The following is an 18846-nucleotide window of genomic DNA, read 5'->3' as shown; positions in this document are numbered from 1 at the left end:
GCAACAATATCATTCATCCTTGATATATCCATTCATTCATTCATTCCTTAACCCAATTTATCCTACACAAGTTGATTAATAGTATCCTTATAACCACAAACCTCGTTCTGTCATGTGACAGTCATGTGACAGGATTGTCAAGGGTGTTAATAAATCATCAACTTTCCATGTGATGTCACATAGCAACCATTTGATTCATTAATTTAAATGATGTCATATTATATGAACTATATGATGTCGCTTAGCAACCATTCTAAATTGATGTTTGAAGTTTTCTGATTTTGAATTTTCATGTGATGTCACATTATGTCGCTTGACAACCATTCATGTGATGTCACATTATGTCGCTTGACAACCATTCATGTGATGTCATATTATGACAATGTGATATCACATAGTAACAATTCATAATTTTTGATTCATTGATACAGTTTGAAATCATATCATGTGATTAGTAATGTGCATTTATATTTTGATTGCAGTTCATTATTTATATAGGTATCAATGTGCTACACTTTTAGTTGGAAGCATTGCCTGCCCTCTTAGAATAACCGGACTATGGTGGGAAACCCCCATCTTTTCTTATCTTTTAGTGCTTAAGAGACTACACCACATTGGTGAAAACTTAAGGATAGCTTCCCCTAGTTCCAGGCTGGTGACATTAATACCCTGTAATTACAAAATGAGCTCTTCCAAACATGCATGAAAGTGTGATAATGATTGAAAAAAAATGCATGTGTGGAAGAGTTCATTCAATGTCAAGGGGTGTTCATAAAGTATATAACTTTACTTCCTAAGACGCATGTTATTGCAGTTTCCCCCGGAAATCTCCCCCCCCCCCTCTTCATTTTTGGAGTCAATAACAAAGATACATGCCTTTATTAAGATCATTCCAATATATGTATTACTCTATAGATATTTGTCCCATGAGCATTTGAGGGCAAGAGGGCTAATTTATCATCTGTGGATTTTTTTCTGTGAAATAGTCAAAAGAAATAAGTGTATTAAAAGTTGTAAGCATATGCTCTGAAATATTTTTTGTTAGGAAATATTTAGACTGAAATATGTGTTTAAAAAATCATCAAGATGCTCCACTTTGGCTATAGAATCTTAGACTTGAAGTCCATAGATCAATCCTGGCAAAGGTTGAGACAGTAGAAAATTGAAAAATAGTAGGCTGATGTTACCTGATGTGCCTGGCAAAATTTTTCCTCATCGCTCACTGCATTGTGTTATCTGTCTTTATTAGCCTAATATTGAGCAGAAAGATTGAACAGAAAGTTTTATTTCCAATATGGGGATTAAAGATTTATGCTCTGAAATGACCTTGACTTATTAAAACAGGCTCTGTCATGACCCAAGAAAAAATAGATAGATGATAAATAAAGCCATATAAAGTTTATAAAAGATATATTTATGTTTGTATATTATAATTAATGATGATTAACGACTAATTGTATATAATTAACTAAGATTCGTTAACTCTGTGTATATTTTATATAATTAGTAAATGATCTGATACGTGACGTAAAGTGTAAAATCTGGTGCTTCTTACTGGAGAGGTAAAAATGCAACTTAAAGAGATTGTAAGGCGGTTTTCTGTGTATCGAGGATACTGATGGCATCTATTTTCACCATTCCAATTTACAATCACACGTCTGTGAACAGAGTTCCTGTAATTATAGAAATGCTTAAAGTATATGAAATCACAGCTACTTATAGATACTGTAATGACGTCATCAAACACTTAGTTTTAGTGGAATTGTAAGAACCACAGACGTCTGATTGAAAATTGGGATTGGTGTAAATTGATGTTATCAGTGTCCCTGATACACATACAAATTTTAGAAAACCTCTTAACAATCCCTTAACCATAACATGTAAATATGCTATTAATTTGAGTTTTGTTAAATTTAGGACACTTGCGATGAGTTAAATTTATCCGTGGATTGACAGCAATATAGACTGTACTTAAAGGGATTGTAAAGAGGTCATTTAACACTTAGTTTTAGTGAAATTCTCTTATTGAAAATTGGAATTGTGTTAATTGATGCTATCAGTGTCCATGATGCAGTTAAAAAAATTGAGAAAACCTCTTAACAATTCCTTTAAATTATGTTAACTAGTGTTAAATATTTTATTTTTTCTATGCTATATATTAAGTTAAAGGGATTAACAGGAGATTCTGTAGCCTTTGTATGTGTAACAGTAACATTTATGTTACTTATCTTTGTCAGTGCTTGTCAGAAAGTTATTATGAAGAGCAAACTCATTACAGAAGAGATGGTCTTGCATGGGCATCATCATACTTTGGCCATTTTTGTCTGGAATTACAGAAACCACAGAAATTGGAAATTAAAATGGTGTAAATAGCAGATTAAATTGTCTCTGATAGATATACAAAGGCTAGAAAATCTCTTGTGAATCCCTTTGCTATAAAGTTGTATATAATTATGGGTGACCTATTATTATTATTATTATTTAATTAAAATGATTTAACTCTGTTATCATTATAAAATTATCAGCAGCTTTTTGGTGGGAAATGACGTCTGCATCTTGGTCTATGTGTCTCCAAAATTTTTTTTCACAAGTTGATCAAAATTGTCATTTCTTTTGGAGAAATGTAAGGACTTATTCCCTAAAAACTTAATTTTAGATGATTTTTTATTTCAGTCGTCTGATTGGTCAATCACTAATATAAAATTGATTTAAGATTTAGTTTTCTTATTCAATCAAATGACTGTATTTCTCAAGGTAAGTTTTTGTGAATAAGGTTATCTTTCTGACTTTTTCAGATGTTTAATTTCTTAATTAGTTGTCACTTCAAAGACAGAACTTGCCCGCCATCTTCACAATGTCAGGATATTACAAACTACATCTTATACCTTGACATGTGAAGATGTTAGCCTGGTTGTCTTAATTTGGTGTCTAAATTCAGGCGTCATTTCATACCCAAAAGCTGCTCATAGAAAATGTTATATATTATAAATAACAATGTGTATAATTTCATCCAATCACCAGCTGCGATTAAATTAACTTCTGCACTATCATACTTAGTTACCATGGCAACAGATTTGTCAAGATTGACTTTTGTAAAGTATAGCTTATTAGCCTAATGAAATATTGAGATAAAGCCTAACATCAGTGGTCCCGTTTCGCAAAAAATCAAATGATTAATTTTGTAGTAAGTAGGGCTTGTGGTATTTTCAATGTAAAATTCCACTTTTGCGACAAATTCTTGTTGTAAGATTTTTTGTGAGAAGGGCCTTGACCTGATTAATATATGCTGGACCATTCTAACATTGCAGACCCTGTTTTAAATAGGACCCTTTGCAACATTGTGCCCTCTTGTTTTAAATAGGGCCCTTGCTAACATTGCAGACCCTGTTTTAAATAGGGCCCTTGCTAACATTGCAGACCCTGTTTTAAATAGGATCCTTTCCAACATTGCAGACCCTGTTTTATAAGGGGCCCTTTCGAACATTGCAGACCCTGTTTTATACAAGGGGCCCATTCTAACATTGTTGTACAAATTAGTATCGAATAACACAAAAATTATCTTTATTATTATTATTATTATTAATAAAATATATATTATGCTCTTGTAGTCTTATTTTGAAAAGAAACAGCCCCAGCCCCCCAGCCCCCATTCTATCCTTGTTTTGAATATGGAATATTTTGCTGTTTGTCTTGTGTGGAAAGAGCTATGTGCACTCTATGAAAGTTATGTCAAATTCACATACCCATGGACCAAATGAACATTATCAGTTATGCTGTCTTCCTTAGCCCACATGGTGCAGGGGATCTCGAGTGGACACACAACAATACAAATTAGGCAATTACATGTATATGCGGAATCACTCAAGAGTTAAATTCTGGCCATGTTGACTAGACTATTTGCTACTTGTACCTGGATTTTCAAAAGAGTGAGTATGCCTTGCCTCAAGAATTAACTATTTAGTGTCTAGGTAATCAAGTCTATGAATGCAGACATTTGAGTCTGGATAAAGGAGACTACGACAGGTAACAGAAATGGGTTATGTCCCTTGTACAGGTAATTTCTTTACAAGCAGACGTCCTTTCCAAATCATCTCTATTCTGCCGTCTTTCATGCAATCGCAATGCAAATTTGTTCTCTGAATGGCATAGACATGGAATAAATGAATCTAAAGTAACAATGAAGAAACTTTGAGTGGAAAAACTCGAAACAAGACAGAAACAAACTTGCAGGGAAGAGCTGTCAAATCTTTTTTTACATTCCTCTGTGGTGTAAATTTCCACACCTGTCAGTCAAAGATAGCATTCTAGAGGTATGTCATGCATTTTGGACATTTTTCACACAGGCACTGGCTAGTTTTGTTTGAAAATGGTCCTTTGAATGAGTTTTGTTGAGAAAAAAACCTAAATTAAGAAATGGGGCCTTGCCTTGCTTAATTAAAGACTGCATTACTGCCTTGATGTAGGCTAAATATTAACAGAATCCTCTTCTTAAACTTATTTGTAGAATGACATCAGTTGTTCAAGAAAAGAAGGCATGCAAGCAACACATGCCAAATTTTTCATTGTGGTGCGCAATACATTTGCCCCATTTGTATCAGTACCACTTAGACATAGACTCTGTCTCCAGAGATAACATTTAGGCCTACTGGCACTATTGCAATTTATTGATTTAGGAAAGGGGTCATAAATACAGCAATGAGCTGAGAAGGGGACATGGTGGTACACTGTCAGTAAGTGATATTGTTATTGAATATTTCTAGGTGCGAAATGGAGGAGAATGGATTAGACTATGACTATCACTACAGTCCATCACGATGGTCTCATAGACTCAGCCCTGACGATGTTATAGATTCACATATCAAAACTGTAAAGGAAGGTACGTATTCTACCCACAGCAGGCCCGTAGCTTAAGGGCCCCGTATTTGGCCCCGTACCGTACCAGTAAACTGTCAAGAAATATTTATGCATATAAAGCCAATAATGAAAAAACAGGTCCTATGTGACATGCCTACATTGGTAAAATATTATATCACTAGAACAGGACTGCAGTAAAAAACTCGTAAGATCACTATGGAGAATCAAAGTTGTAATGAAATTGTAATTTTTTAGGGGTAATTGGATGTAATTGAATTCCTTACCCTCAAGGATTTTACTTTCAATTTTGAATATTTGAAGGTACCAGAACAGCTAAATGGAGTCTAGAGGTAGAAACAGATATCAGCTATGGTCCAACACCGTTTCAAAAACTAGATGTGTACATAGACAAAAAAACTTCCAAAAAAGGCAGTCCAATTTTGATTTTTATCCATGGTGGTTACTGGCAAGATTTAAGGTTAGTAAAAGGTGGTTTTATATTTGGAAATTGCTAATGCCACTGTCTTTAAAGATTTCCTTATTGCATACATCTTCATTAGTCCTAACTTGAGATGAAAAGTAGGATGTAAAACATATTTCAGTTTATTTTAAGATATAAACGCTATGTAACAACTCTGTGTCAACTGCTTTGAAAGCACTGGCAGTACATGCTTAAGAGTAGATTTGTAGATCAAAGGCAACTGATAATTCTTGATAGTTGCCTTAGTAGGAAATGGGCACAGATAAACTGGGCTAGAGGTTTGGCCATGGATGAGCTGGAATGAAGTTTAAAATGTTTATATTTTATTTCAGTCGAGAGATGTCTGGGTATTTAGCCCCACCTCTATGCCACGCAGGAGCGACAGTTATACCAGTCGGGTACGATCTGGCTCCCTCAGGTTAGTTACCCTTACTATAACCCTTTGAGCACTGATTGTCAATGAATTAAAACAATTCCAAAACTCTGAACTCTGTAATATGACTTTGAGGGGTTAAACAATTTATTATAAAACAAAAAAAAAAGACATAAGCATAGAATTAACCTTGTCAAATACAAAATACTTGCTAAAAACCACTCATAAGTTTTCGACATATATCACAGAAAGAAGTAACAAATTTTTTTGTACAGGATAATGACAGAGGATGAGTTTTTACAGAGTTTAAAAAACCTGAGAAAGAAGTTGTCTGACAATTTATTTTTGTTCTGTTTCAGTCAGTATGGATGAAATTGTGTCTCAGATAAAACGAGCTGTGGCCTTTATTTTTAAACTTGCCAAAGAAAGACAATCTAGGTAATTAAGTGTTTCATTAATTACTGCTGTAATTTGTAAATCACAGAATGTTGGAGAACTCAGAGTTTTTAAAACTGAAATAAGAATGAAAGGAGTCTTGATTGGGTCTATTTATCTTTTAAAGTGATTGTCAAGAGGTTTTCTAAAATTTTATGTGTATTGGGAACACTGATGCCATCAATTTGCACCATTCTAATTTTCAATCAGACGTCTGTGGTGCATGAAATTCCACTAAAATTAAGTGCATTATTTATGTGGTATATATCTATGTGGACACTCTGCTAGAGCCCAACTAACCCCTCCCCTCCCCTTCCCACCGTGAATTCTGACCCACCCTAATTACTGTCTATATTTTCAGTGGTATATATCTATGTGGACATTCTGCTGGAGCTCAACTAGCTGCCATCATGTTGACATCAGAGTTTGGTGAAGATGATGCCTTCGATTGTGAATTAATAAAAGGTAAAAAAGAAATAATATATCACTGTTAGAGATTAGGGTGGTTGAAAAGAAACCAGTTACTATTGATAAGCAACTAGTCACTATTCCACAGAAGGCACTGGCATAGGGGTGTAGTACAGGTACAGGTTCGTTCCAAAGGTGGAAATAGACCAGGCACTTGCAGGGATTATTGAAACAGAATATAGAAGACGTGAATACATGAGTTATCAGATCATTAAAGAGATGTTTTGTCTGTTTTAGGTGCCTTATTAGTGAGTGGTGTGTACGACCTTCGACCTCTGGTGTCAACTTACATCAATGAACCCCTTAAACTAACAAGGTAGGTCAATGAATCTGAGCTGACTCTTAACATGTATACAAAAATCAAATAAAGGCAATAGTAGGGGAGTGTATTTGTGGTTTGAAAAGTTGACAGAATTGTGTTTTAGAATTCTGTGAAACTTTTAAGGAATAACCTAAGTAGTTGGAACTTGAATTTGCCGCCAGTAGTCAATCCTTTCAAAATAATATTTCAACTTCGACTACAATTTGCTAATAAATAAATATGAATTGATCAAGTTCCAATTACCGTAACCAAACGAAATGACGATAGTTTATTTTGAAGTGATATTTCCAGTCCTGGCCCCGTATTCTGGAAACGATCTTAGCGTTAGGATGTCCTAGAATCAATGTTAGATAATAAGAACCTAGGATGACCTAGAATCAATGTTAGATAATAAGAACCTAGGATATCCTAGAATCAATGTTAGAAAATAAGAACCTAGGATATCCTAGAATCAATGTTAGATAATAAGAACTTAGGATGTCCTAGAATCAATGTTAGATAATAAGAACCTAGGATATCCTAGAATCAATGTTAGATAATAAGAACCTAGGATATCCTAGAATCAATGTTAGAAGATAAGAACCTAGGATATCCTAGAAACAATGTTAGAAGATAAGAACCTAGGATATCCTAGAATAAATGTTAGAAGATAAGAACCTAGGATATCCTAGAAACAATGTTAGAAGATAAGAACCTAGGATATCCTAGAATCAATGTTAGAAGATAAGAACCTAGGATATCCTAGAATCAATGTTAGAAGATAAGAACCTAGGATATCCTAGAATCAATGTTAGATAATAAGAACCTGGGACATCCTAGAATCAATGTTAGAAGATAAGAACCTGGGATATCCTAGCGCTAAGATCTTTTCGAGAATACTGGGCATGTAAACAAATTATTATGAATATTATTTGTCTCGATATCGTTGTTGTAGCGAGGATGCATGGCGCTTTAGTCCGAGTAATTTTATATCAGAAATAGCCAATCAGAGCCGAGGACGTGAAATCTTACTGGCAGTCGGGGAATATGATCCTCCTGAATTCAGACGACAAACTGGAGAGATGGAAAAGGTAGGTGTAACTGCTCCATTTTAATTTATTAATATTTCACTAATAATAATAATAATAATAATAATAATAACTTTATTGGGATACAAATTTTGAATAATATACTCTTTCTTATAATCCTGTATAACCTCAACTCCAAGAGGTTTGGTCAAGGATAGATAGTATCCTCAGAGCTTTAAAAAATGGTTGTTTCTTTCTTTTTGTCCAATTTAGCCCTCAAAAATGTTTGTTTTATTTTTTCAGAGTTTAAGAGACAAGGGAATAAAAACCCGATATTTTGATATACCAGATACCGACCATTTTAACGTGGTGGAAAAACTACAACAGGAAAACTACACACTTACACAGGTAGGCCTTTACTGTTATATTGTATGATGGCTGTATATTCACTGATTTCCACTGTCAGTGATAGTGTTTAGTCCATTGGATGAGACAAGAAATAGAAACTCTGTGAATTATAGGCTGTGCACGTAAAGATCCTTCAAGAAAAGAATAAGCTAGCTGGGCAAAGTTTACTTCAATGCACACTGTTTATGGATATTTTTACTTGACTATACAATATAATCAACACAATAATCCAAAACAACTAAAATAGGTATGAGTTTAGGTTCCTTTATAATTTATCCTCGTTAAAACAAAATAAGGTTTCCGAGGCCCTGTGTGCTACAGACTGCGCACATTATAGATCCCTTGACAGTTGGAAATCGAAAAAAAAGAGCACGCTAATGCCACTGTTTTGATTAAACCTTCCTTATTGAACACTGCAAGGCGTTGCCAGTCTTCATTAGCCCATATGGTGCAGAAAAGAAGGACATAAAACTCCATTTCATTTCAACTCTCGTTAATGTTTTGAATCAAAGCCATATCTGTTATCACTAGAGTGTGAAATATTCTGTATCTTTTCAGGCGTTGTTACAGATGATGAAGTTAAAGAAATAAATATTTGTGAAGATTTCGTCCAATCAGCATTCCATTGTAATACTTGTGCTCAATTTTATAGGGAATTCTTATTTGTTAGATTTTGATTGGTGGAGGAATTTTATTTCGACCAATTAGATAACTCGAATAATTTAATCTTAAATGCTGTCCTATACTCCATGGTGGAACTCGATTGATGAGTTCTGAACAGGTTCTGTTTGTTCCAATTCAGGTTTCAATCGAACGGTACAGAACCAGATATATCATATTAAAAAATGTTCCCATCTATTTCATTCTCCACCATTTTGAATTCTGTCTGCACCTACTATTTTTTTGGCACATGTGGAACGCATTTAAACACTGTTCCAAATTAATTTTACACGTATTAAAAGTCCAGGCTACGTATTCTCGAAACGATCTCAGCGCCTAGAATCAATGTTAGAAGATAAGAACCTAGGACATCCTAGAATCAATGTTAGAAGATAAGAACCTAGGATATCCTAGAATCAATGTTAGAAGAAAAGAACCTAGGATATCCTAGAATCAATGTTAGAAGATAAGAACCTAGGATATCCTAGAATCAATGTTAGAAGATAAGAACCTAGGACATCCTAGCTCTAAGATCGTTTCGAGAATACGCGGCCAGTTGATTACATGAATCCTGAAAGAGCAGAACTGGTCAATCAAGTGACCACCATAAGTAATATGATATGTTTGGAAAACAGGAGTTACAATTCACATAATAAGCTTGTAATTTCTATGGATATATTATAATTATTTTAATCAGTATTTTAAACATGTCGATTGATGATATTTTTTTATTTTGGCATTTATAATTAAGATCACAATTTTATGATTTTCTTTCCAAATGTTGTTAATTTACAATTTATTTATAATTGGGAGCATAATCCAATATATTTTATATGCCTGTAGCATCATAATTTCCTCGCGTCAAAACAAGGGGGCTTAATGGACTGTTAAAAGCTTATTTTCAATTCTTTGAAGAGAAATTGGCCTATATTAGGTGGCAAGGAATATATTAAGATGATTTTATCATTTAAAGCTTATATTTTTTATCATATTATTACTGGTTATATTAAAACAGAACCTGAAACATGTTGTTACTCAATTATCCACTCTATGCGACATTCAGACAACTCTCTTGAGTTATAAAAATAGTAAAACAGAACCTGAAACATGTTACTTAGAGTTTCATGCTATGCTATCTTCAGACAACTGACCTATTTCAGCCTGTGTCCCTATTGAAGTTTGCTAGTTATATTTATTTTAATGCACAAACTGTCAAGTTTCCAATCCTTACAAAATAATCTTCTAACTGACAAATGTTTTGTAAAGATAGCACACACTTGGATCCGGTGAGTGCATGCTTGCATGAAAAAGGTGTTTTGTTAAAAAATGGTTAAAATCCACCACCTCATACCAAGCTATTTGGATAAAGTGAACCACAGTCTTATCTATTCAATGATAAGGGGCAATGAAGGAAGAAAGAAGATGGTAGTTTTTTTGACAATATTTATTTAACAAATGAAATGACAGGAAAGACGATGTACAAACTTGTTACAAAATAACCACCATAAATAATCAATATTATTTTACATTTACACTATCTACACTAGCTTGCCCCTCCCTTCCCCCTGCCCTCAATCTTTACGATTCAGAAACATCACAAAAAACCAGGGTTCTACCCCCTCCAATTCGGAAAAACTCGCTTCTAATTTTGCAATTATCACAGTCCCACCCTTACAATTTAAACAATCCCCTCCCTTATAATTTTCTAAAATAATCATGCCCATATCCAATTTAGAACTGTCCGCTAGATTCAAATTTTGCAATCTTCGTCCCCCTACAAATTAGAACAGTCCCCTTCTACAATTTTGCAGTCATCATGCCCCCTCCAATCTAGAACTTCAGTATGCCCTCTTCCATTCCCTCTGTAAAATTATTAAGCCAATTCCCTCTACAATTTAGATCTGTCCCCTCACTTCCAATTCGCATTATCAAGTCTGATTATATTATATGTCCAAATTTAGAATAAGCATGACACAATTCAGCTTCTCCCTTTCAATTTAGAAACATTCCCCCTCCCTTCGTGTCACAATTTATAGGTATTGAAACTTTGCTGTTTCAAAATTTATATTTTCTAGAGTTAACCTATCATCAATGCCAGAAATTGACCTCTTAGTACAGCAAATATTTAGACGTCTATATCTATATTATTTTAATGTGCCCCGGATTGAAAACAGAATCTAAATTGAGGCTATCCAAATCATGAAGTTGTTAACCATTAATTGTTAATTAATCATTAATTAGGAGTAAAAATCGAAGGAATGCTGAGGTTCCGAGGTATCTTCAGACGTCATCGTTGACGCTACAATGGTTGATGTTGCTGCTATTTGATTGGTTGCTGTTGATTGATTTGATGTCTTGATTGACGTTCCAACGGCACCAGCTATGTCATTTAGTTCGTGTTTTACTGGAGGAGTAATTTTCACTCTGGAGCCTGGAAGATAAAAATATTTTGAGTTATAGAGCTTCCAGCAGGTGGACAGGATCAAGTTATTATCCTTGTAAAAGTTGGGTTTTAGTTTTGAAGCAACCCAGGAGGGAAGATAAAATTTGATTGAAATATCAGCTAGCCATCTTGCCCAGTTGTCTCACCTAGTTTCTGATATGCAATCCATTATCAAGACAGCCAGCTTGTTTGGAACTAGAGTGCCAATTTCTGTGCCACCTCAAATATCAGCCAGCCATCTTACCTTGTTTCTGATAGAAGAGAACGTAGCCACTGCTGTATTCATCATGTTTAGGAGTTTGTTTGGTGACCGTCTCGTCGTTATAGTAAAACCATTCCTGATAGATCGGGTGTTTAGAGTAGGCTGTATAGTGGCCAGAGTTAGAGCCTGAATAAACAGGAATTGTATTAGAAAAATGGTTGAGGTTTGCCAAAGAACCAGCTTATCCCACAGAACCCTTGCAGAATTAATGCTTGAAAAAACGTAAAAGGAAATATTTCAGAAGCAAAATAAACTCACCCCCAAAATGGCAGACGACACTATAGAGATCATACTGTAGATCAGTATTTTTAGGTCCGGACAAGAAATCTGTTAAATCCAGATTTTTCTGGGGAAATATCACAGGATTATCTATTTTAGTACTAGAAAATTCATGAAAGACAAATCTGGAAAAAAAACAGGAAAATTATTGACATGGTTTCTACTTTCATTGACTGAAGCTGATCACCTGTTACTGACACGTGTTTCAGATACACAATCCTTATCAGGACAGTTGGATATAACATTTCAATATAAGACAATGTTAGCTAATTGAACAGAGCTCATCTGCTGATATGTGTTTCAGATACACAATCCTCATCAGGACAGCTAGTTTTAGAAATAGAGGTCAACCTGAAGATGTTTAGGTTGAGACCCTTCCCCAAGTAAACAGTCAATGGAGTTGATGCCTTTTCTTAATCAAAATTGACGGCATATTAAGAGAAATGATTAAGAAAAGAAATAGTACCGTTTAAGATGAACTATAAGAGTATCAGGGTAGCGCCAGACTGTCATTCTCTTGTTAGCACATTGGTTTTTACGACACTGGGGACAGTACCAGGGATTCTGTTCATCCAACACCTCGCTAGAAAATCAGAAAACATTGTTTAGTCAAAATTACATCCTCGCTAGAAAACAGACAAAATCATAGTTCAAATTACATCATACTCGAACACATCAAGACGGCAAGAGTCTAGATATTGGACAAGCTAATTAAAATAGATATTATTGTATTTATTTTTTTCTCTGATTCTTTTCATCTACATTGTAATCTAACAAGTTTTCTAACACAGTCGCATTCTAATGTATATATTTTAAACCAATCAAATCTTGATATTGAAACAGAAAGTAGATTTGGCTTAAAAACTTTGATTCTTACCATTGAGTAAAGGCAGTAAAACAGTCGTAAATAGTTGTAGGTTCGTCAGGTCGGAGGTCATTCATGGTCACATGATCAATCAATGATTCCACGATCTGATCGAGCTCTTCGATCTCGACAGCGAGGTGGTCACCTGGTTGTAGAGTTATTTCCCCTTCTCGACTCATTACACATCCTTTACAATGATCAGTGTACTGACATCGGGAACAGTGTTTACCCTGAAATAATTCAAAATGGAGTTTTACATCCTGATTTTTAATCCAGATAAATGGGGTTAACAAATCTAAGGGTATCATCTCAACATATGCTGTACTATCTTAAAGAGCAAACATCTTAACTTACAGAGCCCTCCATGCTCAGTGTAATATCTTTCAGCAAAGACTTGTTCAGGGTACCAAATAAACTCATATCCTCTGCTTTCAGTGCAATATCTTCTAGCAAAAATTTCCTGATGCAAATAAAAGAAGAAGTACGAACCTGTCCGTCTGTGAGTAGAACGGAATACACCAATCCAGGTGGCAGCACTGTATTGACAATACTATATAAAGATTGTCCTGTCACCTGACTGGGTAGATAGACTATATTCGGGTGATTAAATAACGTAGCTTCTCCGTCTTTTAGGTATCTCTGACACACAGGAATGGCAAGAATCCTGAAATATTTTACATGGACATTTTCAAAAGATATTTGGGAAAATATGTTTATTTGGTAGAAAAAAACAACAAATTTTTACAAGGAGAACAACTTGAGTTCAGGTAGGGTCCTTTCTACCAGCTGATCCTGGGCCAATCCTTGGCTTTGATCTTTCCCAGATTATTTTACCCATTTACAGCTGAGTCGACTGGAATAACAAGGAAAGATGACTTCCATATGCTGACTCACTGTATACTGTTTTCTGATTTTCTGATTCAATTTTAAAATCAGTATGTCCCTACCTTGAAAGAGGTTTTTGTCCATTTGAGCTTGTTAATGGTAAAAAATCTTCACATTTATTGGCTGGTGACTGACAAGTCTGAAAATTGAATCGAAATATTTTAAATTTCTAAATTTCAATTTTGTATTGCTTTAAGTAGCATTCAAAATTCAATGAACAGATTGAGATAAAACTCTGTCCTTTTTAGTTCAGATTCAATTAAAAAAGTTCAGTAAAATTTTAAAAGATTTTAAAGCAACAAATGAATCAAATTAAATAATGTCTTACACCCTACTTTTCTGCTCCCAATTGGGCTAATGAAGATAGGCAACACCATGCAGTGTGCAATTGTGAAGGAAGCAGTAATGTGTATATATTTAAAACACATATAAATAAAACTTACAGGACAGCAATGAACATTATCACTACTATGTTTCATCGACATCTGAAATAAACAAATTAATCATTAATAACCCCATTGACATGTCAATCAAATAGGTGCATATATCAATCAATCCTTTAAGCCCCTCCCACTTTTAACATGCATGCACCCATATATATCTAAATATGTCAATCAATTCTTTAGACCCCTTCCCATCATTAAAGGCACACTATCATTTTAGCATGTCAATCAATCCTAAAGCCCCTCCCACTACTCACCTCCAAGCAGTTATCACAGAAAGTTCCACCACAGGAACTATGGATCAACAGAGCATTGTCTGCGTACTCCTCTAAACAAATAGCACATGATTTCCATTGGTCTGCGATACCACACATACTTGTAGCTCCGTCACCAGGCGTCGCTGTCGAGAAATTGACAGGGCTGGACCGAGGGGCGGGGCCAATAGGCTGATCATAGATATTGTCAGACCAGGACGGTCCTGGTAGAGGGTTGATACGTTCATCATGAGATGTCCATTCCCACATTCCAGTCCCTGAAGGAATATAAATTGAAGAAGACTAATTCAAGGTCACCAGACTTTCATATGCCTACAAAGATTAGAACCCACAACCACCATTTAATCGACATAACCAAGTAAATGACAAAATTGATCGACTTTGACGAATTATAAAAATATTTACCGGCAGTGTCTGGCGCAGAAATGAACCCTGATTGGCCAATTGACAAATCAGTACTCGATTCTGATTTGCTGCTGAAAGATCTGTGCCTTGATTGGTCAAATGTGTTGGGAGAAAACGTTCCCATTGCACTAAAAATATCTCCAGGTTCGCTGGCGATTGGTGGTATGGAATAATCTGAATCCTGATTGGCTGAAACTACTGTGGTTTCCATGGCAACTGTAGTGGGAGGTAACTCTGGTAATTTCTCAGGTGTCATCATCTCAAAGGCGTAGATTTTTCTTGTCGAGTCGTTCACATATCGCAGCAAAATATTGTCATCCTGAAGAAAACATTTAAATTCCTCAGAAAAATTGAGAAGGAGGAAGCTAGTTCTAATTGAGTTCCTGGTTAGCAGGAAAGCGTCTTACTCATTGAACCACAATGGCTTCCAGTTTTGAATCAAGAAATGAAGAAACTCACCAGTAAGCGTGAGATGTGACAATCCAAGACTTCAGCTATGATGATATCACCGTCAGGTAGACTGGTCAGATCTTTAATTTGTTTCCGTAGTTTAGCCACGTTGTCTGTTTTAAACATGTTTAACAGATATCGAGTTGGAGGGTAGTCTGGTCGCATTATTATCACACCTGCAAAAAATTATGAAATGAATGGAGTTTTACATCCTACTTTTCTGCACATTATGGGCTAATGAAGACAGGCAGACTCCATGCAGTGTGCAATGAGGAAAATTTTGTCATGACAGCGGCATTAGCCTGCTCTTTTTCCATTTACAACTGTCAAGGGATCTTTCATGTGCACAGCCTGTAGCACACAGCGCCTTGGTTTAATGTCCCATCCGATAACTAGATTTCAGTAGCTGACTAACACTCATCGACAAAAATAAGGGCTAGTTTTAGAGATAAATTAGGGCAGGATTAGACATTTAAATGGATTTGACACTAAAGTAACTTACAAAAATATATAAACTCGCCTCGTTATGGGATGCTAAGGAAAACATAGCATGACCCTTAACCACAAGTGCATTGTCATTTTAGTTGCATGTTTTTTGATTTGTTAAATCAAAGTTAATTAAAGATAGCTGATATACTTACATATTTGTCGTTCTAAGGCTCTAGGTATAGGTAAAGATAAATACATGAACGGTTCAAATGTCACTGAGATATGGCTACACTCGGAACACACAATCTACAAATATAAAAATATAAGAGGTTTTTGATACAATTTTTGAAAGCACTGCTGAAAAGTTTTATCTAGTTGGAGAATTTTGTGCTTTCTCCTCTCTGAGGCGTTCGTTTGGATGCCGTGAAAAACGTCATATAACTCTCACTGCAAAAATGTCATGCGATCGCCAGTCGCCAGCTAAGCCAAGACATTTTAGGAGGAAGCAGAAAATATACATATATTTTATATAGATTCTAAAACTCCTGAAAAATCTTTTTCTTACAGTGCTCTTGAACTGTCCTTGAAATGAGTTAACGACCACACTGTTATTTTCTGTGATATAGTCATCCCAGGCTTTATCAGCTTCCAGTTCGTCATTCTCGCTATAGCTCTCTAACACTGGAGGTACAGAAGGTATATCATCAACAGTCGAACTTCGTGATGTCACTTCCCCTTCCTCATCTGAACTTTCACCTTCGACCTCCATCAGACTATCAGGGGTCGCCGACCTTCGTGACAAGTCGTCTCTGATGTTTGATTTATTTTTACGGAATTTCTGCATCGCCTCCATTTGGACATTTTTCTCTGCCTCGTTCTGATCAATCTTAAATCTTTTTATATCGCTATAAACCTCTTCTTCACATAACGGAAGATTTTTGGCGCATGCAGTGCGAGACTTTTTATCTGCACGTACATTCGTATCCTTGAGACCGAACCCATCGCATTTTTCAGACTTTTCTTCTTCTTCCGTTTCCACTTCCTCCAAAACATTGACCTGTGTCTCAGTCCGTGAGCGATTATCCATTTTTGCAAATTTGTCCGAATCTATGTTCACGTTGTTCAGAACATCGTCAATGAGCATGTTCGTGTTCAAAGTTTTACAATCTTTCGAGTAATATTCTTCCAAACTAGCCAATGACGTTATTCGAGTATTATTCAGCTTTACTTCAACGTTCTTATTCGGGCTATTTGATTGGATGATATTTTTAGTATCGATCTCGCGATTGTCTGATGTATGCGTTGCACTAGATTTGGACGGCGACGTGTTATTCTGAGCAATAGCAGATTGAGTAGTTGTCATGGTATCAGCACTTGTTTCTATAGCAACCATATCTAGTTCAGGTTCCACAGCATTGGCGCTATTTTCAGTTTTGATGTTCAAAGTGGTGAAAGTATTGGCGTGTTCTGAGTCCGAACTATGTAAGGAGACAGTTGATTGGTTGCTATCCTCTGACAGTAGCGATATGTTGCTAATAGTAACCGTACTGCTTCCTGTCGAATCTGAGTCTTTTTCGTTCATCACAGCTTGCTTGGAATTAATTTTACCTTCTCGAATCTCCGGTTCGACAAAGATCGAATCTGATTGGTCCAGACTCGTTTGTATCACATTATTTGATTGGCTAGTATCCATGGACTCTGATTGGTTAGTATTTATAGCACCTGACCAATGAGAAGGTTTGTTATTCAGATGACTAGAGAGATCAGTTGAGCATTGTGTCAAAGATTCTGATTGGCTGAGATGTGTTTCATCAGTTTGTAAAGATGCCTTTGATTGGTCAGTTATGGCTGAATGCTTGGATGTCATCAACAGTTGTTCATGGAGAGAATCCAAAAGTAGAGCCAAAAATTCTTGACAATCATGCTGTAACAGAAAAAAAAAACAGTTTATTAGAGATAAAATGGTGCTTTACATCCTAGTTTTCTGCACCTGATTATGTTAATGACAGACACCTGCAGTGTGGAATGAGGAGAATTTTGTCAGAGGCATTTGCCTACTCTTTCCAACTATAAAGGGATCTTTTGGGTTACGTCATGAAACACTTAGAGTGTAATTACAAGAACCACAGAAAATTGGAATGGGGCAAATAGATGCTATAAGTTTCCCTGTTAACTCGATTTACATTAAAAGTTAAGTGAAAAATCCCTTTAAATGGCAAAACATAGAATTATTACAATGCCCAGGATTTTGGGATCAGTTCAAATTTGAGGATATTTCAACAAAATCCTGGAAATGGTACTTAAATGGCAAAAGAACGTAAAAAAAAACATTCTTCCTACCTGTCTATAATCTTGAAACTGATTGTGATATAAACTAAGTGTATCTTTAAAATCTCTGGGGTATATCACTGAATATTCTCCCGACCAAATCTTCATAACTAGTGTCTTAAACCTTCCTAATAACGTGTCTTGTAGTTCCGGACTTATGACTAGTGCTTCCAGGCAGAATTTCACCAGCTGGTCTGAAGCTAGCAGACTCTGTAGCCCTGAGTTCATGAAACATGTATTTCCTAAGTTATACAGCCCACAATTTCCTGGTAGAGATGTTGCATCTGAAACAACATTACAAAGATTATTTTAAACAAGCTTGAACACGATTATCATGAATTTATCAGTGTGTAATAATTCCACCAGCATGAAAGCAATGACAGTTTGTCAGCAGAATGTAATTCATCTATTCAAGGAAAACAACAAAATAAGATAGTGTTTTACCTTGTTTCCAACCGGAAGAATGTAATGAAGAAAGACAACTCCATGCAGTGTCCAATCAGGACAACTTTGCAATGAAAGCAGTGATAGACTAGTCTAACCAGTGACCAATTAACCGAAAGTTTTGCTGGCAGTAACTGTAACTGCAAAACTTTGTAGTGTGCAATAGGGGAAACTATCAAGAACATCTCTGAAGATTAGACAATACTATGCAATGTGCAATGAGGAAAATTAAAGTCTTACCTTTGACATCTTTAGAGTAAACATGTTCTGTAATTTCAGTAGAATAGGAAATTTGTAGTGGACCTGGAAAGCTACACGTCGCTGAAAAAT

General features: G+C 35.5%; 2 protein-coding genes across 2 annotated transcripts; one reads left to right on the top strand and one right to left on the bottom strand.

Moving 5' to 3' along the window:
• Positions 1–4767: 4767 nt before the first annotated feature.
• LOTGIDRAFT_211849 (hypothetical protein) lies at positions 4768–8375 on the top strand (the record flags this gene model as incomplete). The annotated part of the gene is made up of 8 exons (XM_009046310.1): positions 4768–4876; positions 5176–5332; positions 5668–5753; positions 6068–6146; positions 6505–6608; positions 6849–6927; positions 7868–8003; positions 8244–8375. 8 exons carry the CDS (start codon positions 4768–4770, stop codon positions 8373–8375), a joined length of 882 nt encoding a protein of 293 aa, XP_009044558.1.
• A 3303-nt stretch (positions 8376–11678) lies between these two features.
• Positions 11679–18342, bottom strand: LOTGIDRAFT_109772 (hypothetical protein; the record flags this gene model as incomplete). Its single annotated transcript, XM_009046309.1, has 7 exons — positions 11679–11839; positions 11972–12117; positions 12459–12575; positions 15953–16050; positions 16310–16460; positions 17616–17668; positions 18085–18342. Coding segments are annotated over 7 exons (984 nt in total), but the record flags the coding sequence as incomplete, so codon positions are not given.
• Between the last annotated feature and the right edge of the window lie 504 nt (positions 18343–18846).

The sequence above is a fragment of the Lottia gigantea genome (assembly GCF_000327385.1).
Source record: "Lottia gigantea unplaced genomic scaffold LOTGIsca_10, whole genome shotgun sequence".
In the NCBI taxonomy this organism is placed as follows: Eukaryota; Metazoa; Mollusca; class Gastropoda; family Lottiidae; genus Lottia; species Lottia gigantea.
This window is presented reverse-complemented; position numbering and strand designations above follow the sequence as displayed.